General features: G+C 42.0%; 1 protein-coding gene across 1 annotated transcript; it reads right to left on the bottom strand.

Annotated features, from left to right (window-relative positions):
• Nucleotides 1–330: 330 nt before the first annotated feature.
• On the bottom strand, nt 331–25,776 carry cUnh6orf136 (chromosome Un C6orf136 homolog). The gene is made up of 7 exons (XM_079654503.1): nt 25,688–25,776; nt 18,652–18,878; nt 15,961–16,635; nt 4,505–4,593; nt 4,207–4,407; nt 3,956–4,025; nt 331–848 (listed from the first exon to the last, which is right to left on the bottom strand). Exons 2-7 carry the CDS (start codon nt 18,748–18,750, stop codon nt 705–707), a joined length of 1,278 nt encoding a protein of 425 aa, XP_079510629.1. The 5' UTR covers nt 18,751–18,878; nt 25,688–25,776; the 3' UTR covers nt 331–704.
• Between the last annotated feature and the right edge of the window lie 730 nt (nt 25,777–26,506).

The raw sequence follows: 26,506 nt of genomic DNA, 5'->3' as shown, positions 1-26,506 counted from the left end.
TAACTTGGGGTCGGCCTACAAAAAGACGCCATCACTGCACCACTAGGTCTTGCCTCTCTAAATTTGGCAACGTTACATTTCATGAAAACCGTTACATCCTGTTTGTGGAGTTACATGCTGCAACGCTTTCTCGACGTTAAGCTGGGTGCGTTTCCCTGGAGTCGCCAGGTATGGTATGATACTGCTGCTCAACAACATACAAGCAAACGAGTGCAATGACAAGGCAAGCTGCCTCGAAACATTTGTACACAGTCAACTACATAAGCTAATCCAGGGGTTCTAGCTCGACTCAGAGGAACACTTGGTACATATATGACAATAAGAAACAGGTTAAAGAAATACCAGAATTTTATTTTAACGTGCAGATAATGGATCCAGGACGTTGTAATGCAATGCTAGCAACAAGTTTTACAACCTCAAAATTAAATAGTTAAAACTGACAAATGTTTTACAAATGTTAATTATCATGCAGTTTTCAAAATACAACAACCCAGTGTCTGTCTAACAGGGATGAAAGCCATGTGACTTCCGTTTGTGAACACCAAGTTCAGTTTTCAGGTTAAACACTTAAAGTCAGAAAAACGCGAAGCCGTATAGAGTCTTCATGTATTCATGTTTAATTCAGGGGCAACATTTAGATATATATGTGTTCCTATGTTGAGAATGATTCCACTCTCCATTGCTCCTCTGACGTCTTCCTGGGCTCAGTTTCCGCTCTGGCGCAGCGAGGACAGGAGGAGGGGCAGCAGGTTGAGAGCGGGTCGATGCTCCTGCGCCCCCAGCGCAACCAGAGCCCCCGCCAGAAGAGACGTTACTGTGGGCAGGACCGGGGGCTGAAGCGGCATCACCTGGAACAGAGACACAGGAAGCTCACATCCATAAACGAAAAGCCTCATCGATGAAAGTGTTCTTTCTCTATTTATAACTACAGATGTAACAGCAATGTCTGGCATTTCTTAATTTTTTTTCCTTGACCATTTACCTTATCAATATTGATCTTTTTTAAGAATCTTCACTTGATTTGTGACAACTCCTTGAAATTTGAAAAATCAGTTCAGTCGCAAAATCTTTTTTCAGATTAGACGGTAAAGGACTATCTTTCTCCCAGAGATCTGAACAGAGCTATATTACAGTGGGGAAAAAAAGTATTAGTCAGCCACCAATTGTGCAAGTTCTCCCACTTAAAAAGATGAGAGGCCTGTAATTTTCATCCTAGGTATACCTCAACTATCAGAGAGAAAATGAGAAGAAAAAAAAAAATCCAGAAAATCACATTGTCTGATCTTTAAATAATTTATTTGCAAATGATGGTGGAAAATAAGTATTTGGTCAATAACAAAAGTTAATCTCAATACTTTGTTATATACCCTTTGTTGGCAATGACAGAGGTCAAACGTTTTCTGTAAGTCTTCACAAGGTTTTCACACACTGTTGCTGTTATTTTGGCCCATTCCTCCATGCAGATCTCCTCTAGAGAAGTGATGTTTTGTGGCTGTCGCTGGGCAACACAGACTTTCAACTCCCTCCAAAGATTTTCTATGGGGTTGAGATCTGGAGACTGGCTAGGCCACTCCAGGACCTTGAAATGCTTCTTACGAAGCCACTCCTTCGTTGCCCGGGCGGTGTGTTTGGGATCATTGTCATGCTGAAAGACCCAGCCACGTTTCATCTTCAATGCCCTTGCTGATGGAAGGAGGTTGTCACTCAAAATCTCACGATACATGGCCCCATTCATTCTTTCCTTTACATGGATCAGTCGTCCTGGTCCCTTTGCAGAAAAACAGCCCCAAAGCATGATGTTTCCACCCCCATGTTTCACAGTAGGTATGGTGTTCTTTGGATGCAACTCAGCATTCTTTCTCCTCCAAACACATCTAGTTGAGTTTTTACCAAAAAGCTATATTTTGGTTTCATCTGACCATATGACATTCTCCCAATCCTCTTCTGGATCATTTAAATGCTCTCTAGCAAACTTCAGACGGGCCTGGACATGTACTGGCTTAAGCAGGGGGACACGTCTGGCACTGCAGGATTTGAGTCCCTGGCGGCGTAGTGTGTTACTGATGGTAGCCTTTGTTACTTTGGTCCCAGCTCTCTGCAGGTCATTGACTAGGTCCCCCCGTGTGGTTCTGGTATTTTTGCTCACCGTTCTTGTGATCATTTTGACCCCACGGGGTGAGATCTTGCGTGGAGCCCCAGATCGAGGGAGATTATCAGTGGTCTTGTATGTCTTCCATTTTCTAATAATTGCTCCAACAGTTGATTTCTTCACACCAAGCTGCTTACCTATTGCAGATTCAGTCTTCCCAGCCTGGTGCAGGTCTACAATTTTGTTTTTGGCCATAGTGGAGTTTGGAGTGTGACTGTTTGAGGTTGTGGACAGGTATCTTTTATACTGATAACGAGTTCAAACAGGTGCCATTAATACAGTTAACGAGTGGAGGACAGAGGAGGCTCTTAAAGAAGAAGTTACAGGTCTGTGAGAGCCAGAAATCTTGTTTGTTTGTAGGTGACCAAATACTTATTTTACCAAGGAATTTACCAATTAATTCATTAAAAATCCTACAATGTGATTTCCTGGATTCTTTCCCCCCATTCTATCTCTCATAGTTGAGGTGTACCTAGGATGAAAATTACAGGCCTCTCATCTTTTTAAGTGGGAGAACTTGCACAATTGGTGGCTGACTAAATACTTTTTTGCCCCACTGTATGTCTTTTACCTCTTGGAGTGAAAAAACTAAGTGGGATCACATTTCATCAGTATTGTAACTTTTCCTGAGACATGCAAGTGCTTTGGCATTTGTAGAACAGCCAATAGGAACTCTCTCTTTGGAATGATCTGTAATACGGGAAAGTCTACCATCATAGACAATACTGTGTCTCACTTCTGATACTTCCTCTAGTACAGGGGTTCCCAAAGTGGGGGTCGCGAGATGATTCAAAATTAAATAAAAAAATAAGAACATTCTTTTTAAATTATTATTATTATTATCATCAGTGTTTCCCACAATTTGATTCTATTTGTAGGGGCACCGCACCTACCCCCCCCCCCCCCCATGCAAATGAGCCATAATCTCATTAAATATGCGCATATTTGAATACTTTCAGGAACACAATTCTGAACAATGGATAAAGTCAGGTTCGAAATTCTCGTTTCATTTTGTAGTCATATTAGCATTTAAAGTTTTTACAGAAGGGATTTGGGATATCTCTTTTTATCACAAATCAGAAAATACTGTCAACAGCTCTAAAATATGTTTTTAGGTATACAATGTTATTTAATCCAGGCTATGAATGATATATAAAGAATTGCTTCTGTAAAAACCTTCAGAATATTGATAGGAATATAACTGGAAGGTTTGGTGTATGTAAATGCAACTGAAGTGGACATTTCTCACTCAGAAACATGAGGAAAAACTCATTTAGAGAAAACGACCTTTAAAGATTGCTGTGAGGCGCTACCTAAACCCTCCTGTTCTTTGGATGATAGCTTGCGCCTCAACGCACTCCGTGAAGGTATTTCGTGTTCGGGATCATTTGTTTTTTGTCTAACCTTGCTTTGTGCAAGGGAAAATTGTTGTCGTCTTCTCTGTGAATGTTTTTCGCCAGTCTCTGGCACAGTGATTTTGGGGGTCACGGGCTGAAAAGTTTGGGAACCCCTGCTCTAGTACACTGCCATGTGGTTCACTGTAAACACTTGTGAAGTGTGTGCATTTCAACCATGTAGTGTTGTCTCATATTGCTGCTGTGCCCACACAGGAAGTGACGATCAGCTAGTACTGAGATATTTTAATTACATTTTTGCTCAATATTTCCCGAAAAATATATTGCCTGAAAGAAATCTTCTAAAGATTTAGCTGGTGGTTCTACATCTAGAACTTTCAGGTGAAATATTTATGGAAATAAAAAATGTGGCAGCCCCTGCTCTCAGAACATCCGCTAGTTCGCTGCTCACCGTTTCAACTTTATGACAGTGAATGAGTCCATCCGGTCCAATGTAAAAAGTAGAGAATGCATCATATGACCTATAAAAGAAGACATTTGGATGCAATTAAAACCATTGTGACAAAATACTTTAGAATAAGTGTGCTCCTATTGATCGACCACCAATAGTGAAACAAAATATTTAAACTTGACTTATTGCATATTTAATGAAGCGAAGGCTGTGTAAACAGTGAATTTAGATATAGTACTGTAAGTTTATACCTGTACAGTTGAGATTTGTCTTTGCGGTAGAAGCGCAGCAGCTGGGAGTAGAAGGGCAGGCCGATGATCCTCCAGCGAGCCTTCACTGTGCCGTCCTCAGAGTGCTTAGTGAGCTTCAGCACCTCCAGCCGGGCCTTGGAGTAGTAACACACACACATGACGCGCCACAGGGAGAGGGTCAGCTGGTACACCAGGAGGCCTCTACAACACACAGCAACAGGGGCACAGAGGAATGACCAACACAGTGGAGACATGTATACAGCCATGTGTATTAACCAAACTGCAGGAGCAGCATCACCTGGTTTTGGAATTGATTAGTCCGTTGATGAATTCCAAATCGTTGGAGTACATGGTGTAATCGTGGACCTTCGAAAAGAAACTTGGAAGCTGCAAAACAATAAGAAGGTATGGTTTAAAACGAGTCACCGTGTCGGTACTTCAACAATTCCATCGATCATTATTCAGCTTTCAATTAACAGTCTTCATTCCTTCACCCAAACAATGCTTCTGAATTTTCAACGGGGGGGGGGGCTCGCAGCGGGGACATTTCACATTTGAAATAAATAAATAAATTTAAGTTTTCCGCACTCTCGCGGGAATATCTCCGCAATGGAGCGTGCTTGAGTTTCATGATATAGCCCAGCGCAACACCTTCGTCACACATGTTTGTACCATTTTCAGGCGATTTGTAATCTGTTCTAGAAAAACAATGTGATTTTGGATATTTGTGGAGTTAGGTGGTCTGTTTTTTTTATTGGTTATGTGGTCCTTGGTATGAAAAAGTTTGAGAAACACTGCTCTATCAGATAGACGGTTCGGCCACACAAGGCCGACATGGAAACGTATACAACGATAACGGGTCCCTAGGCGGGTAGATCTGCGAAGGAAATGCTCTGGGGGGGGCAAACGGCTCCGTGTTTACACCTATACGATCATTTCCTGATAACGATGACACAATAGCCCCAGTGTTTTGAGCGAGGTCCCGGTATCTCGCAGGACAGTGCACCCAGCAGTAGCTTCCAGCTAGATTTGATCGATATGGACATAAACGCGAGTGAAGTCTAGTCGGACAGGAGAGGAGACACGCAGCTCCGCCCACTGTGATGGAGCGATGAGCGGAACAAAACACACACTTCAAGTTAGATCATCACCCTTAGCTATTTGAATTACTCTCAAACTACCTAAACTAGTTATAAATATGTTTATTTTTAATGTCGGGTCACTCATTACTGGATCAGCCAGCTGTATGAGACCACGGATACTGACGGGCTGTCACGAGAGGGGGGGGGGGGGGAAGAGAGGCTCCGTCCTCCGTGTATTATTCTTATATTATTATATAGAGTCGTTATTCATTTGTTTTAAAGCTCAATAAATAACAAAGAAGATCTTTGACCGGCACTTTTCTAATTTTGGCAAAACCCCACCTCTGCTGCTAAATCCAGCGCGGAGAATAAACAGAAGGGCAACCATGGCAACCATGCGCGAGAAGTCTTCTTCGCTGCTTTTGGTGTATTTTGTGGCCGAAGTACAGCGCCACTTACAGGCCCGGCATATGTACTACAGCGTCTCCAGCGCTTTCGAGCGGTCTCGTGCTGAAGTACAGCGCCACTTACAGGCCTGGCATATGTACTACAGCGTCTCCAGCGCTTTCGAACGGTCTCGTGTGGACGGACACGTTTCTGCCTGTTGGAAGTCGGAAGACTTTTTGATAATGATTTCGGGCAGTTTGCGTGATCGTCCTTGTGTGGCTCCAGCCTAAGCAAACTCAGGTCAGACACAGTTACTATGTTTAACTGTCATAGTTCGTGGTTTGTATAAGGCTTGAAGTGAATACGTTAATAGTATAGGGATTATAACGGAAAAAAAACATTTAATGGGAATATAAATGTAAGTTTAATATTAGGTCTAGAACAGACTTAGACACGTTTTTTTTAAAGTGCCCAGTCACTTTATAGCAAAAGCTTTGTGGATTGTACCTGCTTTTGATACATGTGGAATAAAAGTACATTTTCTTTTTTACTACAACTACATTGGATACACATCTGTATGCCATGACAAAAGACTAACATTTGGTTCCATCTCTGATCTCGAAGCTGATTGGATGCCTGGTTTGTTTATGTGATTTAACCATAGACTGTAAATATAAATGGACGTAGGGTCCGTGACGTCACCCATAGGATTCTGCAGAGTTGCCGAGAAGCCCTTAGTAGGCGGAGTCGGCCACTAACGGCTCGACAGTGACGTCAGAGTTCAACTCCCGCCTACTTCAGCCTGCTCCAAATAAGGGCAAAGAGGCGGAGCCGAGGCGGGACCCGCTGCCTCCGAACTGGAAGTAAACAGAGCTAGCTCAGGTTAAGAAGCTAAGCTAACTTGAAATACATGCATACCAAGTTACTGCTAACAGTGTAGTTCCCCTAGATGAATTAGATAATCTCCTCTCACACATCCCTGAAACTGGCCCTCCCGTTGTACTTCTCGGAGACTTCAACCTCCAGACAGGGAAGATAGACGCTGGCAATGTCTTTGATCTCATATTCTCAAGGAACTGCACTACTTCTAACCTCTCTGTAAACCCGCTTCACACATCCGATCACTTCTTCATTTCATTCTCTCTACCCCTTTCCAAACATAACAACCTAATCTCTTCTAATTCTGCACCTGTCCGCCGTAACCTCCGTTCCCTCTCCCCCTCTACCTTTGCCTCATCGGTGCTCTCAGCCCTCCCATCCTCTGATTCGTTCCAACTCCTGCCTCCAAACTCGGCTGCAGAAACTCTCCTCTCTACTCTCATCCTCTCTGGACTCTCTCTGTCCTCTCACATCTCGGCCGGCTCGTCAGTCCCCTCCTGCTCCCTAGCTAAATGACGCACTGCGTGCTAATAGAACCATCCTTCGGGCAGCAGAGCGGAAATGGTGGAAATCCAAACACCATGACGACCTCCTACCTTTCAGGCTCTCCTCTCCTCTTTCTCTGCTTCCATCTCTCAGGCAAAAAGCACTTTCTTTCAAGATAAGATCCAATCTTCCTATTCCAATCCCCAAAAACTATTTTCTATCTTCTCCACCCTCTTGGACCCCCCCAAAGCCCCTCCCCCCTCCTCCCTTCTGTCAAACGACTTTGTTAACCACTTTGAGGTTGATGATATTCGCTCTTCTTTTTCTGACTCACCTTTACTCACCGCTGGGTCACCAGACCCACCTTTCACCCACACACTGACCTCCTTCTCCCCTTTCTCTCCAAGTGAGGTTCTTACCCTCATTACCTCTGCCCGTCCTACCACCTGTCCTCTGGACCCTATCCCCTCAAACCTCCTTCAGACTATCGCTCCTGATATTCTACCGTTTCTCACCCATTTCATCAACACTTCTCTAACTTCTGGTCACTTTCCAAACAGTCTCAAGGAGGCACGAGTAAACCCTCTCCTAAAGAAACCCACTCTCAACCCGTCTGATGTTATAAACTACAGGCCTGTCTCTCTCCTCCCGTTCCTGTCTAAAACACTTGAACGCGCTGTCTTTAAACAACTCTCCTGTTATCTCCATCAGAACAACCTTCTGGATCCGCATCAGTCTGGTTTCAAGGCAGGTCACTCAACAGAAACTGCTCTCTTTGCTGTCTCTGACGAACTGCACACTGCTAAAGCAGACTCCCTCTCCTCTGTCATCATCCTTCTGGACCTGTCTGCTGCATTCGACACGGTGAACCATAAGATCCTCCTTCGCACTCTCCAAGAACTTGGAGTTTCAGGCACTGCACTTTCCCTCCTCACCTCATACCTCAAAGACTGCACCTACAGGGTTACTTGGAGAGGGTCCGAGTCCGACTCTTGTCAATTAACTACAGGGGTCCCTCAGGGCTCTGTTCTTGGTCCCCTCCTCTTCTCCTTGTACACAAACTTGCTCGGGTCTGTCATTAGCCCGCATGGTTTTTCATACCACTGCTACGCTGATGACACCCAACTAATTCTGTCCTTTCCCCGCTCAGAGACCTAGGTCGTCGCACGCATCTCTGCTTGCCTAGCAGACATCTCTCGTGGATGTCTGCTCATCACCTCAACCTCAACCTTGACAAGACTGAACTGCTTTTCCTTCCGGGAAAAGATTGTCCCACTCTTGACCTAACAATCAACATCGGCACCTCTGTTGTTTCCCCGACTCAGACTGCAAGGAATCTGGGTGTGGTCCTAGATAATAAACTGTCCTTCACTGCAAACATTGCTGCAACAACCCGCTGCTGCAGATACACGCTTTACAACATCAGGAGGATACGTCCCCAGCTGACCCAGACATCAGCGCAGGTTCTGGTCCAGGCCCTCGTCCTCTCACGCCTAGACTACTGCAACTCCCTCCTGGCTGGTCTACCTGCATGTGCCATCCGACCTCTGCAGCTCATCCAGAATGCAGCGGCTCGTCTGGTCTTCAACCTTCCTAAATTCTGCCACACCACACCACTCCTCCGCTCCCTTCACTGGCTTCCAGTAATTGCTAGAATCCACTTCAAGACACTGGTACTTGCGTACCATGCTGCGAATGGATCTGGCCCTTCCTACATCCAGGACATGGTTAAACCGTACACCCCAGCACGTGCACTCCGCTCTGCATCGGCCAAACAGCTCGCTGCACCCGCACTGCGAGGGGGACCCAAGTTCCTGTCAGCAAAAACACGTGGGTTTGCTATCCTGGCTCCAAAATGGTGGCATGAACTCCCCATTGAAATCAGGACAGCAGAAAGCTTACACATCTTCCGGCGCAAACTGAAAACTCATCTCTTTAGACTCCACTTTGAGCGATTGAATGACTAACAAAGCACTTATATTCTAATAAAGGGCTGGCTTTCTAAAGCCAGTTGAGTAGCACTTGAAATGTTTGGCTCTATGAAACCTGATGTACTTATATGATTCTGTTTTCTTCAAGGTTATATCTTCCTGGTCGAATGCACTTATTGTAAGCCGCTTTGGATAAAAGCGTCAGCTAAATGCAATGTAATGTAAACGTTACATTCATAATCAAATGAGACAATCTGCAAGAGAATTAGCTATATTTTGTTATTCTTAATTCTTGTCATTCACACGTTAAGAAATGAAGCACCGATACATAGCAGAACAATTGTGGCGATGTTCAGCTTAATAAGCGTTGTTCAACATAATTTATTTTGCTAATACTACAGCAGGCGAACCAAGGCTGCATTTCGCTGCATTCCTTGATCTCCAGTTATAACGACGGACTCCATCGCCCGGACCTAACGGAGCCGCAGGGGGCTAGCTCCAGCCGGCGTCCCGGAGCTAGCCCCCTGCGGCTCCGTTAGCTCCGGCGGCCACCACTGGGATAATTGGGTCCCCTATTAACATTTGCTCCCGTTTAGCATTATGGGCGTCATAGCCATAGACTATAAATGTCTTACCCAAGGCTGAATCATAAACTAAAATGTATATGTATGTATAAAGGGTTACGTCCTTAGCTGGCTAATAAGTAACAAGCTAAGCTACCAAGCACACAAACGCCTGCGAACGGGATTAACATGTATATTATGATCATTTTTAGACTTCTTGGAAGTTTTGTTAGTACATTCAAGCGCACAGCACGACATTTTAATTGTCTGTTATTTGTAACAATATTCCCAAAAAGGCACAATCACCACGAACACGGCTAAAGCTAAAGGGTCAAGTACAGTACTATGACTAACTAACGTTGTAGCCTCTATGGTTGTAGCCTAGCAGAGTGGACAAGTTGCTGTTAGCTGACAGTGACGCATGTACATGTCCATCAAAGTGACCACGCCCTAATTTATGCAAAAACTTTAAGACCTAATATAAATAAAAGGGTCGTGTTAGAAAACAATTCACTCACAGATTCACAATCATGAAGGTGGAATCTAATTATATCTATAATAATATTTATTGCATCCATGGGTAGAAACATGTTTTTTTCTGCTGTAAAGTTGGGCATTTTAACATGGGGGTCTATGGAAATTGCTCCTTTCTGTAGTCAGTCCCTAGCGGCCCATGTATGAACTGCAGTGTGTTGCACTTCCGTATTGGCATTCCGGCTGTTCCCCAGAGTTTGCCAGGATTTAACGGTAGTGCATACAAACTCCCATCTGCACCGCACAAGGTAGTCCGGTTTTAGTTTTATGGTTTGAATTCAACTACTGGTTTTTCAAATCTCTAATCTTTTAAATCTTAAAAAAGGATTCCCTTATAGAAGCACATTTACTATTATTTTGTTAGTGGGATTGTTAAAATCCCAAGATTGGCAATGAAATGATTTTTTTGCAGAAACAAGTTCTATAAGTCTGCTTTTATTGCACCAGTGTCTTGCTTTGTGCTGCACAATTTGACACAGTGGTGGCTTGTGGAGGTGGGTAGGAGAATGTGGTTGGTCACAAGCAACTAGCATAAGTATTCTTAAGACCTCTAAACCAAAACATCCTTTAACATGAATTTAACTAAATCTAACTTTACCAAAAGTCTGTACTGAATTGGGAAAGAGGGCGGTTAGTTACGCTGCTCCTGTTGAGACTCAAAGCGACTCTCAATGACTGTGAAGGAGGCTGTGACACAGTGGGTTAGTGCGTTTGTGTTCGGATCAGGGGAGCACAGGTTCAAACCCCACTGCAGTCAGCATGTCGTTGTGTCCCTGGGCAAGACACTTCAACCCAAATTGCTCCTGTGGAGATTGCCCACAGTATTGAGTATGTAAGTCGCTTTGGATAAAAGCGTCTAACAAGTAACATGTAATGTGAAGCAGGCCGCTGGGTCTGTGAATGCTTTGACTGATCTTGTTCAATGATTGTGTTGTAGGGATTAAAGTTAATTTGTTTGTTCTAAACTGTTTAAAGTAAACATGTATTATTTTGAACTGTTTTGAAGTAATCCTATATATATATATATATATATATATATATATATATATATATATATATATATATATATATATATATATATATATATATATATATATATAAATAAATAACCTTCTCCCTCACACTCACTGACCTAGATATCAGCACACACACATATTCTTTTCAAGGTCCTTTCTGGGCACCAATATATCTGTGTACAATGTTTGATTGTCTGGGAAAGAATAGTTTGTTTGAAATATTCCTTGGGAAAGTAAAGGAGTGAATTCAGGTGCAAGATAAAAGATTGACTCTGTCCGAAGCTCTCACGCTCTGTTCAGAAGTAAAATACATTTTTCCCAGAACTCTGATTCGCTTAGGAGTGAAATCGACTGCCTCCAAATCTGTCTGTGTACTTTGGTTTAGTCATCCACGGGGCTTCCCGTTTCTGACTGGCTGGTCCCGATACCTGTATCGCACGGCAGTAGAACTGGAAGTCCAGAGTACTCTGTATTTCGTATTGTGTGTTTTTTTACCATTAAAATCAGATTATTGTTATAACTTTTATGCTGGTGTTTTGAACTCCTTCTCTTATTAATGTGACCAGGCTCATCTAACGGGCGGCGCGGAGCAGAGGTGGGCTTTAAGCCACCACCACTGTGGTGTTTGCTCCAACAGGGTGTAACGGTATACGTATCGAAATTATTCGGTATGGGCCCTTCGGTTCGGTACACGTGTGTACCGAACGAATAGAACGTTAAACGTAAACAATTGAGAATGTGAACAACTTTTTGGAAGTAATCTTAGGTGCTGCGTCGCAGCATTCAGAGTAATTTGCTCACATTGGGTTTAACGCGTCAGAGCGAGCAAGTCATTTCATTGGACGAGAGGCATACTATGAGAGCTGGTCACAGGGATGCGTTCAAATTTAGTCAGTAATTTGAGGAACTGTCGAAATGGCGAACGCAGATAAAGTTGAGCTCGAAAATCCTCCAGCATCATTGAAGTCTCCGATTTGGGAACATTTTGGTTTCGCAGTTACGTACAAGGATGACTGACAAAGAAAGGTGGACCGAACCAAAGCTGTTTGTCGGCATTGTTCAACTAAAATTGGTTAGGCGGCTGGCAATACATCAAACTTGCACACTCATTTGAAAAGGCATCACCCGAACGTGAATCTCACCGGTACCAAAAGAAAAAAGACTGAAGTGCAAACCCAACTCCCACTAGCATTTAAGCCTCCACCACTCGCAAAAAGTTCAGACCGAGCCAAAGCTATGACAAACGCCAAATATCCTTATGTTGCCATGTTAGCAAAGCGCTACCTGGCTGTATCTGCTACCTCTGTCCCTAGCGAGAGGGTGTTCTCCACAGCAGGAGACATTGTTAGTGCCAGCAGATCTGCCCTTTCGGCAAGCAATGTGGACAAGTTAATCTTTCTTTAAAAAAACATGAAAATACAATGACAAGCAAGTCATAATGTCAAACTGGCTGCTTAGGTACTAATACAGTACAGTTCGAATACAAATTATTTCTAGGGGTGCACCGAATGGGAAATTCTTGGCCGAAACCGATACCGAAAATAGGAAACAGTTGGCCGAAAACCGAATGCCGAAAGGCCGAAAATGATTAATAGAAATATATATATATATATATATATATATATAATGTATACATTTTTTTACCAATGTTGTTCAGCTACCTGATTATGGAAAAAGACATGATTATGGCAAAACTTAACTTAAATAAAAATCACTATTATGGGTCCATAAAACATTTATTCAGCACTTTTGAGCACATTAATTCCAAGTCAAGTGCATTTTCTTTTCTCTGTAGGATAACTACAACAAAGTGCATTCAGAACAAAGCAAAGGTGCTTTAAAACTGCATTAAACATCTAGGCCAGTAGGCCTACAACAAAATAGTGTAAATAAAGACTGTAACAGCCAGGCCTTCAACAACAACAAATGCACCTATAAGTTTGGTAACATAACATGTTGTTGTGATGACGTAATCAAAACGCGGCGACAATCACGGCGCGCGACCATGCTCGCGGCTGGCTCACAGCCAACATGTCTGCCGCTTGGAGATATTTCAAAATATCAGGAAAGGGGCGCGGATTGCGATTTGTAAAACGTGTTCAGCTGACATTTCTCGAGGGGGTGTAACTGCAAAGACTTTCACCACTTCGGGATTACTCTTCACCACTTGAAATCAAAACACCCGGACAAATATGCGGAGCATGATCAACGTAACCCTGTTCTCTGACATTCGGTGATATTTTTCTGTGTTAAAACCCTTTCGGCCGAAAGGGCCTTTTTAACCATTTTCGGCCGATAATTTTCGGTGGCCGAATATTCGGTGCATCCCTAATTATTTCAGTTCATTGAAATGCTGCACCTTAATGTTTATTTTATTATATTTTGTATTTATTTGAGTGAATACATTATTCACAGTTTAATAATAATTAAAAACCCCCCAAAAATATTTTATGTTCTGTGATAATTTTTTCTGCTGTACCGAAAACGTACCGAACCGTTACCTAAAAATTGAGGTACGTACCGAAATGTTTGTGAACCGTTACACCTACACCCCTATTGTGTTGTGATTGTGAGTTTTAAAATTGTCAGTGACTTTGCTGCTACCTACAGTGGGGCAAACTAGTATTTAGTCAGCCACCAATTGTGCAAGTTCTCCCACTTAAAAATATGAGAGGCCTGTAATTTTCATCCTAGGTATACCTCAACTATGAGAGACAAGATGAGAAAAAAAAATAATCCAGAAAATAACATTTTCTGATTTTTAAATAATTTATTTGCAAATTATGGTGGGAAATAAGTATTTGGTCAATAACAAAAGTTAATCTCAATACTTTGTTATATACCCTTTGTTGGCAATGACAGAGGTCAAATGTTTTCTGTAAGTCTTCACAAGGTTTTCACACACTGTTGCTGTTATTTTGGCCCATTCCTCCATGCAGATCTCCTCTAGAGCAGTGATGTTTTGGGGCTGTCGCTGGCAACACAGACTTTCAACTCCCTCCAAAGATTTTCTATGGGGTTGAGATCTGGAGACTGGCTAGGCCACTCCAGGACCTTGAAATGCTTCTTACGAAGCCACTCCTTTGTTGCCCGGGCGGTGTGTTTGGGATCATTGTCATGCTGAAAGACCCAGCCACGTTTCATCTTCAATGCCCTTGCTGATGGAAGGAGGTTGTCACTCAAAATCTCACGATACATGGCCCCATTCATTCTTTCCTTTACACGGATCAGTCGTCCTGGTCCCTTTGCAGAAAAACAGCCCCAAAGCATGATGTTTCCACCCCCATGTTTCACAGTAGGTATGGTGCTCTTTGGATGCAACTCAGCATTCTTTCTCCTCCAAACACGTCTAGTTGAGTTTTTATCAAAAAGCTCTATTTTGGTTTCATCTGACCATATGACATTCTCCCAATCCTCTTCTGGATCATCTAAATGCTCTCTAGAAAACTTCAGACGGGCCTGGACATGTACTGGCTTAAGCAGGGGGACACGTCTGGCACTGCAGGATTTGAGTCCCTGGCGGCGTAGTGTGTTACTGATCCCAGCTCTCTGCAGGTCATTGACTAGGTCCCCCCATGTGGTTCTGGGATTTTTGCTCACCGTTCTTGTGATCATTTTGACCCCACGGGGTGAGATCTTGCGTGGAGCCCCAGATCGAGGGAGATTATCAGTGGTCTTGTATGTCTTCCATTTTCTAACAATTGCTCCCACAGTTGATTTCTTCACACCAAGCTGCTTACCTATTGTAGATTCTGTCTTCCCAGCCTGGTGCAGGTTTACAATTTTGTTTCTGGTGTCCTTTGACAGCTCTTTGGTCTTGGCCATAGTGGAGTTTGGAGTGTGACTGTTTGAGGTTGTGGACAGGTGTCTTTTATACTGATAACGAGTTCAAACAGGTGCCATTAACATTAGTGTCTGTGAGAGCCAGAAATCTTGTTTGTTTGTAGGTGACCAAATACTTATTTTCCACCATAATTTGCAAATAAATTCTTTAAAAATCAGAAAATGTGATTTTCTGGATTTTTTTCTCTCATTTTGTCTCTCATAGTTGAGGTATACCTAGGATGAAAATTACAGGCCTCTCATCTTTTTAAGTGGGAGAACTTGCACAATTGGTGGCTGACTAAATACTTTTTTGCCCCACTGTATCTTGGGCCAGGACTCTCTTAAAGAGAGAACCTATCCTGGTAAAATAAAATCCAAAAAGTGCTCTGCGCAACTTCAATTAACTTATCCAGATTCTATTTTGTGTCTCTTTGTTTCTTCTCTCCTTCACCCTCCTGCCTGTGACCCTGAAACTGATCTCAATTTATCATCTTGAAGGACATTGAATTCCTGAAATGCATTTAGAGGAGAGATGGCATGCTTGGGGAGCTATGAGTACAGATGCACATTTGTATTCTTTGCAGAAGTTTTTTCGGCATCTGAGATCGACAAGAGGCGTCACAGTGAACAGGTGGTGCAGCTGAGCTGCGGGTCTTCTTAAAGTGAGGTCGCTTTAAAAGGACGACTGTTTTTTTTTCTCGCTTGTCAGTTGACTGAGGTCAACTGACAAGCACCCTCCTTCTCAGGTCAGTTGATCAACTGCTCCTGAATGTGCCCGAAACGGAGTCAAAGCTCAGAGCCCCTCAGGCCCTCAAACCGTGGAGCCATCTGGCCCAGCACATCAGACAGGCCTATACACTTTTACTTAATAGCAGTTATTATCTTGTTTTTTTTAATTTGTGTGGTAGTTTGCAAGCTGAGCTTTGTGATTTTTATATTTTATTTATTTCATTTCTGCACTTTGGTCTGAAGGTTTTAAAGTGCTTTACAAATAAAGCTGTATTGCATTGTGTTGTGAGGAAAGGACTGGAGGATCAATAAACAGTCTTACCTCTATCCTCAGTCTTTCATACATCAGGGCCAGCTGCCTCTCTCGTTCACTGTCTCTCTCAGTGTGCTCCCCCTCTGCTCTCTCTGATCGGCTGTACAGAGAGCTGTGAGGCTGCAAAGAGAGCACCACAAGCTTGTTTTCAAGTCCAATATCCTCCATAGTTTTCAGGCCGCAGCCAGGCGCCGGCTCCGTGCCCGGGCAGTGGAAACAGTAAAACTGAGAGCCATACATAAAGGGAGCAGGACACCGCTCGGCTTCAAACAGGCTCCTGAAACAACCGTGTTCTCTCTCTATAGCAGCGCCGTTTCTCTTGAAGCTGTCAACGCTGATGTCGTCCTCCCGGCTGCCGTCCACCGTGGTCAACGGGAAGGAGAACTCGGAGGGGGGGTGAAGCCCAGGAGCGAGGAGATTTAGTTTATTGTGGGCAAACAGCGGGACCTCCAGCAGGGTGTGGAGGCTGTGGGACTCCCCCTGCCGCACCAGCACACACACGCTGAGGGCCCCCTCCCACTCCTCCTCTCCGTCAGCCCCTGAAAGAGGCTGGCTGGCATGGTGGAACGGGTGCGACAATACGGGCTGCTTAATGTTCTGATATCTCAGGCTGTTGGGGGGTGCCAGGGCCCATGATGCACTGCTCAGGGGGCGTGTCTGACGGATCCAGTGCCAGTCGACTGCCTGGAGGAGAAGGACAGGGAGAGATCATATTTTACATTCAATTCTAGAAGAAAAACACCTCAAATCTCCCACGATTGTGAGAAATGTTATTATCAAAACATTAAGGAATATAATTGTCACTATAATTATAGACAGACAAAGAAGGCAGGACAAATATCAGCTTAATTTCTGTTTGTCCGGCACACGGGACATCTTCTAAAAATCTCCATCAATATCTCTTTCTGAATAACATGCAATATATACTTCCACTTTTACTACTGTCACCTGGCTACTATCAAACTACTTGATACACGCGACACTTATATATTTTTTTTTATAGTATTACTGGTCTTTTTTGTTGTCCACCTGGATGTATATTTTTGTAAATGTTCTATTTGTGTAATTTCTATCTTTAATATTTTTATATATCTGGCTCTTCACTTTTGCTGTAACCATGTAAATGTCCTCTCTGTGGGAAGAATAAAGGTGATCTGATTTGTTTATATCATTTTGTTTCTGGATGAACTGACTTGCAGACTCCATGGTTCAGGGAAAATTGTAGTGATCCAGTATGGATCGTTGATCAGCAACCTTGGGTTATCAGGCGTCATTCAATAAAAATCACTGTCAATTTCTAACACTATTATATAATGATAATGGATATCTTTCATTGGGTGATAGATTTCCGTTATCACATTGTTGGCTATAACCCTAACCCGTCTCACTGTCATCCAGAAGTTAAAAACACATGAATTTATTTTAACGTTCAGTTTTGTCTGTCTGCATCATTAATGAGGTGAACATATGAATGTAGTTATTATTGGTATAAAAACAACACATTTTTAACAACGGTCATTGACTTCATGTTGATTTTTAAATGTATTTTCGTCGGTGTATCCTGCTGCTGTCTTAATGCCCTTGAGTCCCATCCGGATTTATTTTCGTTTCCTGAAATGTATTTCTGACTGTTCCTGACATTTTGGATCAGAGGATCATTTTAACTGATTAATGCACATGTTGCTGGTTAAACTAACTAGTGGTGCACGATAATTATCGGCCCGATAATTATCGGTCCGATATTAGGAATTATGACGTCATCCCGATAAATCCGATAAAAGTATGAATAGCCCCGATAATATACAATATATTTTTGGGGTAAAAAAAAGAAAAAAATACTAAGGTGTGGGTGGATTGGGATGAGGGGCGCTTGTTTTTCACTCGGCTCCTCCCGTTTTGCCAGTACTGTGGTATTAGTGGTTTAGGAAGAGGGGAGTTTTTCACAAATCCAGCGCTCCCTAACTCATGCCTGGCTGTGACGTAAATGGTGTGCGGCCGTGAAGCCAGGACAGTAAACAAACATGTCATCGGTAGTATGGGACTATTTCAAAGTTTCAGAGTTAGATAGTTCGCTTGCTATTTGTATTAACAAATGCAATGCAGAAGTTCCACGAGGAGGGAAAAAGGCAACGAGCTATAATACTTCCAACCTGATTAGTCACCTGAAACATCGCCATCGCTACGATGGTGTGTTAAAAGCGTACGAAGACGCCTGCGCTGCTAAACCAGCGGCGAAACCAAAGCCAGCTGCAAAGGCACCGGGGCTTTTACCTATCGACGAGCTAATGTTCTTGGCTTTGTTTTGTTCATAGTAGTAATGCTCATGTCATTTGCTCACTACTAGTCTATTTTTTACCACCAGGTGTGCAAAAACTACAGGTACATTTAATATATATATTATATTATTATCGGTTATCGGTATAGGTACCGGTCTTGAGAAGCAGGAAGTTATCGGCATCGGTTTCAAAAAACCAATATTGTGCATCCCTAAAACTAACTATTCCAACTGTATTGTAGAAAGCACTCGGCGACTTTCATTAAAAAGGCATATTTCAGGACAATACAGGCTGTATTTTCTTGCAAGACTACCCTGTTTAAAAAAAAAACTGAATAACGATGAAAGTAACTACATTATTAGTCAATTGGCTTCTACATCATAACTCACATATGAAATGGAAGAGAGGATCATAAAGAGATTACCTGACAGAGACTCCAGCTATGTTTCTCGACGGCTTGCCTCCTGCCGCGGCTGCGGACACAACCCACCCAGAAGGCAACCCCCCCTCTGCTCACAGCCATTTACCACAGGAGCAGGGGCGACCCCAGTCACCAGCTGACCATCACACAGAGCAGCAGAGACATCAGGAATACACAAACAGAGGCAAACTAATCACTCGGGACAACTCCCGCTCAATACAGCCACAAACCTGAGGAAGAGAAGAGAACATATAGTAACAGCCAGTCCTTCACAGAGACACTGGTTAGCAGTGTTGAAATCATGTTCTTCCGACCTTCAAATGCTACCAAATAGTATTGATATCCGCAAGAGATTTTTTACTAATGATCAGAATCATGGCTGCTGGAAAAATAGATTTTTGATGACTAATAATCATTCATTGATCAAGCTGAAATGCAAAATAGAGTGGTGCAGTGAAGAGTTAGCATCACAAGGGCTCCCTCGACACAAAGCACAAATTTGTCCATTATGAAACATAGCAGAAAATAAGATCTATGGCAAATACATTTAAATGATACTTCAGTAGGATAATCTCCACATATTAACACCACTTTTATGATTGGAGGCATGATGACGTCTTTATGACAAATAGACATTCACCAGTGTGGTATTTACTGACACATTTTATCGTAGAGGAAAACGTGAAAATCTGTTAAGCTTGTGCTCAAAAATCTTTGAGACAGGGGAATGGAAGTGGAAAAATGCTAACTTATTTCTGGGTTTTAGGACTCATTCCTGCACCACTCAAATGTAAGAAAGGCAACAGGCCACTAGTGACGCATTTCCACTGCAAGGCCTCGTACGGTATAGTTAGGCCTTGGTAGGCCAGTAGTGCTGGGGGGAAACGATTATTTTGAAAACGATTAATCGGGCAATTATTTCATCGATTAGTCGACTAATCTAACGATTATTTTTCTGTTGTTCGATTTATAAAAAACATAATGTATCTCAAATAAATACCAAAAAACATTACTTCATTCATGACAATTGCGCACAAGTTTACGTGCAGCCCTGGCCTGGAAATTGCTTGGCTCCGTTAGTTGACATACATTGATACTATAAGCTGACTAACGTTAGTCTAATGTTATGTTTGACTCGTAAACGACCACAACATGAGTTAGCTCTCTGTGCAGTTTGTTCGTTCCGGGTTAGTAGCGGCTAGATAGCGGTGTTCTGCAGACGTAAACTAGCTACCATTCCATCCAACATTAAATGCTGACAAACGTTAACTAACACACAGCTGGCGCAGCTAGCTAGGAAGCTAACATTAAGTACTAACCAACCAAGCACGAACAAACTGCACGGAGAGCTATAAGATAGTTAGCACTACCGAAGTGCACAGAACTCAAGCTGCACAACACACTAGGGCTGTTCCTATTTATGAATATGCTTTTATTTTGAAGGAGAGGTAGCGCTGTTGACAGGAACTTGTTGTTGCTATGGAAACAACGTGACGGAGATTAACGGAGAAAAGTAATATCTACATATAAAGACGGAGAAAGTAAACGATAAAGTTTATGGTTAAGTGTTAGCACCCCCCGAAAAAGCTCTTACGTTGATATTGGAGATTTCAATCAATTCAATTTGAAAGACCTAGGGCGAGATGTTTTTGTTTGGGGGCTTTTTGCAGGGCTTCGTGCGCAATCCTGTGAGGAGGAGGTGGTAGCCGTTTCAGTCTCCATAGTGTTTAAAGTGCGATTGCGAAATGCTTGTTGTTGTTTTGGGTGACCCACGTTTGTGTGGCGATGCGTCGACGAGGAAATATGTCGTCGACGATATTTTGAAGTCGACGCGTCGACATCGTCGACGCATCGCTACAGCACTATAGGCCAGGCTCACTTTATCTGCGTTTCCATTACAGTGTAGGAACTGGGGCAGTAACTATAGTAACGCAGTGTAGGCGGAGCGGTGACGTCATCTTCAATGCGAACCACAAAACCAACATCAGCCGTTAGCCGATGGCACTCAGAGCTCACAGCTCCTCATATCTGTTCAGAAACTAGACATAAGTTAAACAAGTACAAACCACAGACTGTCTGTGTCATGGCGAATACAGTTGCTGGTTTATTTATGTCTGTATAGGCCGTTGTTGTGAGTGTGGACGGTCGGAGCATATACTGCGTTAGCTTAGCCGATCTCCTTTCAGAAAACAAGCATTTTAACCTGTTAAGCCCTGAGCCTGTTTTCCAGGTCTCAGGCTCGAAAATGACATTCCCAGAACAAATGACCATAACTACACTTCTAAAAGGGGAAATTAATAATCTTTTTTCTCAAAGCAATGATAAACCTGTGAGTTGGATGTAGAAGAGTCAGAATCAATATAGATTTTTTTTTTTATTGTAAAGTAAATTCAGATTGAATATTGTAAAAAAAATGTAAATTATAGTGTCCGTCCAAAGAAACCATTACTTCTAGAGAAAACCACCCTTGAATGATGGGATAGTAGACTAAAAGCTTTAGGAATCCAAACTATAACATAATAAGTACCCTGTATCAAGATTGATGCAAAACAAGTGACATTTGACCTTTTTAGAGAGATTTAGCAACAAAAAAAGCACTTCTGGGGTCATTTGGGTGGATTTGACCTATCTCTGGCTCCCATTGGTCGATTTTGATGATTGACATCTCTTTTTAACCACTATAGCCAATGGAATCAAGGAAAAGTTCCACATACAATAAAAATTCCACATACAAATAAGGAGTGAGAGTGACGCGTAGCAAAAACCGGAAACCGCGCTAAACTCTGGTGGCTACCATTAGCAGCTAATATTTATTCTCTGATTTTTGCATAAAAATTAAATTATGGATTATCAATAATTTGTTCAAAGTGACAGACACATTGGATTAGTCTATGGATTAACTTTCCGCCGCGTTCTCGTTTTAATGCCATTGAACACAACGTATGATCAGAATAACAGCTAAAGTGAGCATATTTCCGTGTTTTGCTACCTAAAGCTACGTCGTGTGTTGTCTGTCTTTGCTTCCCCTGTCGCGAGTTCTAATCGCTCAGTGATGATACTTATATATGTCTATAATCTGTGGAATCTCAGGATGTTAGCGAAGCTTGTTTGTGGCCAATAAGTATATCGATCGATTTATACCTAGAGTTTTGTGCTAAGTGCGTTAGCATGTTTTCGCTCAGGGCTAATTTAGACCCTTCTTGTGAGACTTGTGTTTTGTTTCGGTAAAAAAGGTTCATATCATCAGTTAGCTGAGTTTCTTCCCATTAGGAGGATAGGACACATTCATAGATTTTTAAATATTAAGATGTCCTGAGACACAGTGTCGTGAAAAAAATAAAAATAAAGACCCGCTGGGGGTTGGGGCTTAACAGGTTAAAAGGTTTTTCGCCTGCCGTCTTGTCTGCAGACTAGGGGTGCAACAACTAATCGACTTAATCGATTACCAAATTAGTTGCCAAATAATTCAGTCGTCGATTCGTTGGTGACGTCATCACGTGTGTTTTACGCGCCGTTACGCTCCAAAGTTATTGGTCTTTTTATCGGTACTAGAGACATTTAAAAAATATATGTCATATGTATTATTGCTACAAAAACATTATATCGCAGTCTTAGTGTCCCCAACTCGTTTCTAATATGCAAAAAGACAAACAAATGCGTCTATGATGTATTTTCGATCAGACGAGATCTCTCTCCCCCGTCTGTGTGAGAGGGGGCGGGGCAGTTTACACACACGCAGCTGCTACATGCAGCAACACACTGCGGAGATGGCGGAGAGAACGCGCTCCGAGGTGTGGTTAAACTTTACCCGTCTCGATGTGGACAATGCTCGTTGCCAAAAGTGCAATAAGAGTTTAGCATGTAGGGGCGGTAACACGAGCAATTTATCTAAACATTTAGCAAAAGTGCACCACATTCAGACAGAGGAATGCAGCGGGTTCGACTGTCTTTCTAGTAGCTCTGTAGCCCCATCCACGAGTAACGTTTCCACGTCAGGTGTTATGTATGCTGGCAGTAACACACGGAGTTAACAACATTATACAAACATGGGTTAATGATTAGAGGTAACAGAGTTACTCTTTATTTTGTTAAAGTTTCAGCTATTCTGTTTACAGTTCTGTTATCACATTATTTAATACGATTTGTTAAAACACTGTTGTTTCTTTTGATGTGAAATATTATTTATTTAATTTAAATAAAAAGCAATGTTAATTTTGTTCAAAATGTGTTTAGTTAATTTAATAATATATGTATTTTTGAATCAAGTATTCATCTTTATTGTCTTCATTGTTAGTCTCCACATGCCTAAAACAAGCTCAAGCTAAATCTAAAAGTTGATGGCTAAATAAGAGCGTTTGAGAAATTGTGCAATGCATACAGTAATAGTCCGGATAGTTGATTAATCGTTTCATTAATCGATAGATTAATCGATTATCAAATTAGTCGTTTGTTGCAGCCCTACTGCAGACTTGTCAAAGCATTAATTCATGGTTTTTACTAACCGCTTTCAGTATGTTGTTGCTTCTGCATCATTTTTAAACGTGTATTACAATTAAATCACGGTAAAATATGTTCATTTTGTTGTAGTTGTAGCCCCCTTGCCAGCGATTCTCTCACTAGTTTAGTATATTCCTCTCGGTTGTTGGCCCGGAAAGAACCTGGATTTTGGAGAGCCAGAAAAACTGTGAAAAAGTACCCGTTAGCCGGAACTACCCCTAGTGGAAACGTAACAAAAAACGGTCCGGGTTTGGCACGGCACGCTTAAATCGTGCTACGCGCTGCAGTGGAAATGTGCCATAACAATACCCTCTTTTGATCCATTGATGGGTTTTTTTATATTCTAGAACTATGTGAAGCTTTAAAGAGAGAAGGTCATGGTATCCGTATGGAAAATAAAAAGTCTAGAAAATTCTGGCCGATGGATTTCTCCCTGACCTGGGTCTTTTACTGAGCTTTCAGAGACTGTGCCAGGAGCACATGACCTGCAGCAGACCACACGTTTATAATCAGTGTCTCCATGGTGAGTAAGACCAATTAACAGACAGGATGCCATTATAAAAAGGAACATTTTACAGACTGTGTACTTCAACTTGGAATGAAAGAAAGTGAAAAGGAGTAGAACTCTTCTCAGTGAATAATCCTCTGGGTTGTAACACCTTGTTTAGCAAAGTTGTTTGAAGACACAGCTTAATAACTTTTGAAGGGCATACTGCGGTTAATGTCATTTGACAGAATAAACAATAAATCATCTGGAATAACCCAGACAGTGAGTAATAATTTAAATAAGGAATTAACACTAAATTAAGTACATTTACTAAAGTACTGTACTTTACTTGAATACTTCAACTCTTTGCTACTTTGTACTTCTAACCCGTTATAATTCAGAGGTAAATCATGTGCTTCTACTCCACAACACTTACGTACCTTTATTTACTCTGCACATGTGGATGAATGATGTGAAATATAATCAAGTGTTAAATCAGACTTTAGTTCCACATGAAGTAAATTCACAAGCTACCCTGCAGTATACAAAAGGCGCTTTCACACCGCAGTACATTTCCCACAAGGGTTCATGAGAACTTGGTTCATCAGAACTCTTTAGTTCTGATGAACTAAGTACAGATCGCGTTCACACCGGAATAAGTCCCTGGGGGTGGATTAGGCAAATTAAGCTGCTGACGTCACTTCTTCTTCTTCTGCTGCTTTGGGTTTACTGGCAGGCCGCAAACAACTTCACGGCGTATACTGTCGCCCAAAATCCCCGGCCGGAAGTCCCCGGAGTTGGGGACTGGCTTCAGTAGAAGCTGCTGGGACTCCCAGCAGCTTCTACTGAAGCCTTCCGAGTAAATCGCCAGAACTCCGACACCTCCTCATCTCCCATGTTTTATTTAAACATACATAAATTAGTCTCTCTGCGTTTCTGTGCTGGGCTAATGCTAATGCTAATGCTAATAATGCCAATGCGAGGATAATAAAATGTTGGCTTCACAACACTTTTTTTTTGTTTTACGGGGCGTGGTTTGCAATCCGCCCAGCCAATCAGAAATATAGCTCTTTTCTCACAAGAGAGCCGCATGAGAGTCCCTGCTCTTTAGCAGGGACGGAAAAGGGGGTAAAAAGGTTCTCATGAACTAATTTTAGTTCTGGCTCTTTGTGGTGTGAACGCGACATTTCAGAACTATATCGGAACTAAAGTGGGAAAAGTACTCCGGTGTGAACGCGGCTAAGGTCATTACAACTAGCTGCACCTTTACCAGCTTTGAGAACACTTTAATGATCAATCATTATAAAACATATCATATATATTATTCTGAAATTGACCAATCTGCACAGTGACTACTTTTACAGTTGGTACTTTAAATATATTTTGATGATAATACTTGTGTACTTTTACCTGATTAACATTTTGAATGCAGGACTTGTACTTGTAACATAGTATTCCTACACTCTGGTACTTCTACTTCCACTCAAGTAAAACATCGGAGTACTTCTTCCACCTCTGCTAAATATAAACTAGACAATAAGCTAGTGCTGGTCATTTCTAGATATTTCTACACGAATTATGACAGTGTGAAGGAAGGATGACTATTTGGTGACAGAACAACATAACACCTTATCATTATTGTAGACTTAGTAATACATTGAACTACAAGGAACATATTGTTTTACATAAACCCAGTCATTTTTATTTTGCAAATCAACATTAACATTACATTTGAAACAGCTGCATTGTACGTGTCTACTAACCCCTTTAGTCACATATGAGTTATCCCAAAATGTCTTGGACTCCAAATATGTTCCCGTTAACCGTTGACACTACCTTAAAAGCTTCTAATGCTGGCTGCCTAACTTGACAGCCAATGGTAGCTGCTAGCTTGCTATGCTAACTATTTACTAGCTAGTAGCAAGCTAGCCACCGGCTCGTCAACCGAACCTGAAGCTTTACCACACTGACCCCCGCTGCAGTCAGTGCAGCTGTGGTGCTCCTCCAGGTTTGGACAGTATTCATGGATATACAGAAAACAAAAGGCCAACTTACGCAAATGTCATTCCTGTGAGTGTCCTTGCCTGTGGTCCTTGCCCGGCCAAACACGCCTCACGCACCCTGTCGTAATGCTGCGTTCAATGACGTAGGAAATACCAGGACTGCCTTTTAGTGCCTTTTTAATTTTCTTCTTTCGTTATTACTTTTTGTTGCTAAACAAGTGCAGTTACTAACTAAGACTAGACTAGGAGTATCAGGGGTGCATTAAAATGTAAACGACAGAGTTAAGAAAATAAATAAAGATTCAGCAGTTTATCCAAAGTGCCTGCCAGACTGCCATACCACTGTTGAACACCTTAGCTCTGTCAAGTGCCTTCATAACTACATAACATCTTGTTTATAGTTCACATGTTTATTATTACAATAAACAGTATTTTCTTCATCTGTACAGTATTTAATTTGACTTTATTTTTGCTTATCTTATTATATTTTTGATGTATATAGTTTACTGCCAACTTGCACATAGGTCAATATTTGTTTTGTTTTCGGTGTTTCTTGATTTTTTTTTTATTGTCTTGCAACGTTTTTCATGAATGCTCAACCAAACTGAGGATCAAGATTTGTATTTTGTCGTAAAAATATATACATTTGACTAAATGACCACTTCAATGGCCACACTCAACTAATTTGGACGGCAGTCATACAACAAACGGAGGAAAGAAAAATGCTTCTGGCCACATCACATCAACCTGCAGAAGAAGCATGCACCTTGGCCTGATGGTCATACAGTTTCAACGTTATGCTGCAAATAACTCTTCTTCAACTTACTTCAATTCATCCTCCTTCTTTCTCTTATCCCTTTTTTCTAATGCT

Source organism: Notothenia rossii (genome assembly GCF_949606895.1).
Source record: "Notothenia rossii genome assembly, chromosome: 10".
Classification (NCBI taxonomy): domain Eukaryota; kingdom Metazoa; phylum Chordata; class Actinopteri; order Perciformes; family Nototheniidae; genus Notothenia; species Notothenia rossii.
Note: the sequence above shows the minus strand (reverse complement) of the source record. Positions and strands in the feature narration are given on the sequence as shown.

Excerpts from the sequence above, each read along its gene's own strand:
- cUnh6orf136 (XM_079654503.1), bottom strand. The coding sequence starts at position 18,750 with ATGGCTGTGAGCAGAGGGGGGGTTGCCTTCTGGGTGGGTTGTGTCCGC. Across the intron at positions 16,636-18,651 it reads ATAGCTGGAGTCTCTGTCAG|GCAGTCGACTGGCACTGGAT; the intron begins GTAATCTCTTTA and ends CTTCTCCTCCAG. Across the intron at positions 4,594-15,960 it reads ATGAAAGACTGAGGATAGAG|CTTCCAAGTTTCTTTTCGAA; the intron begins GTAAGACTGTTT and ends ATTGTTTTGCAG.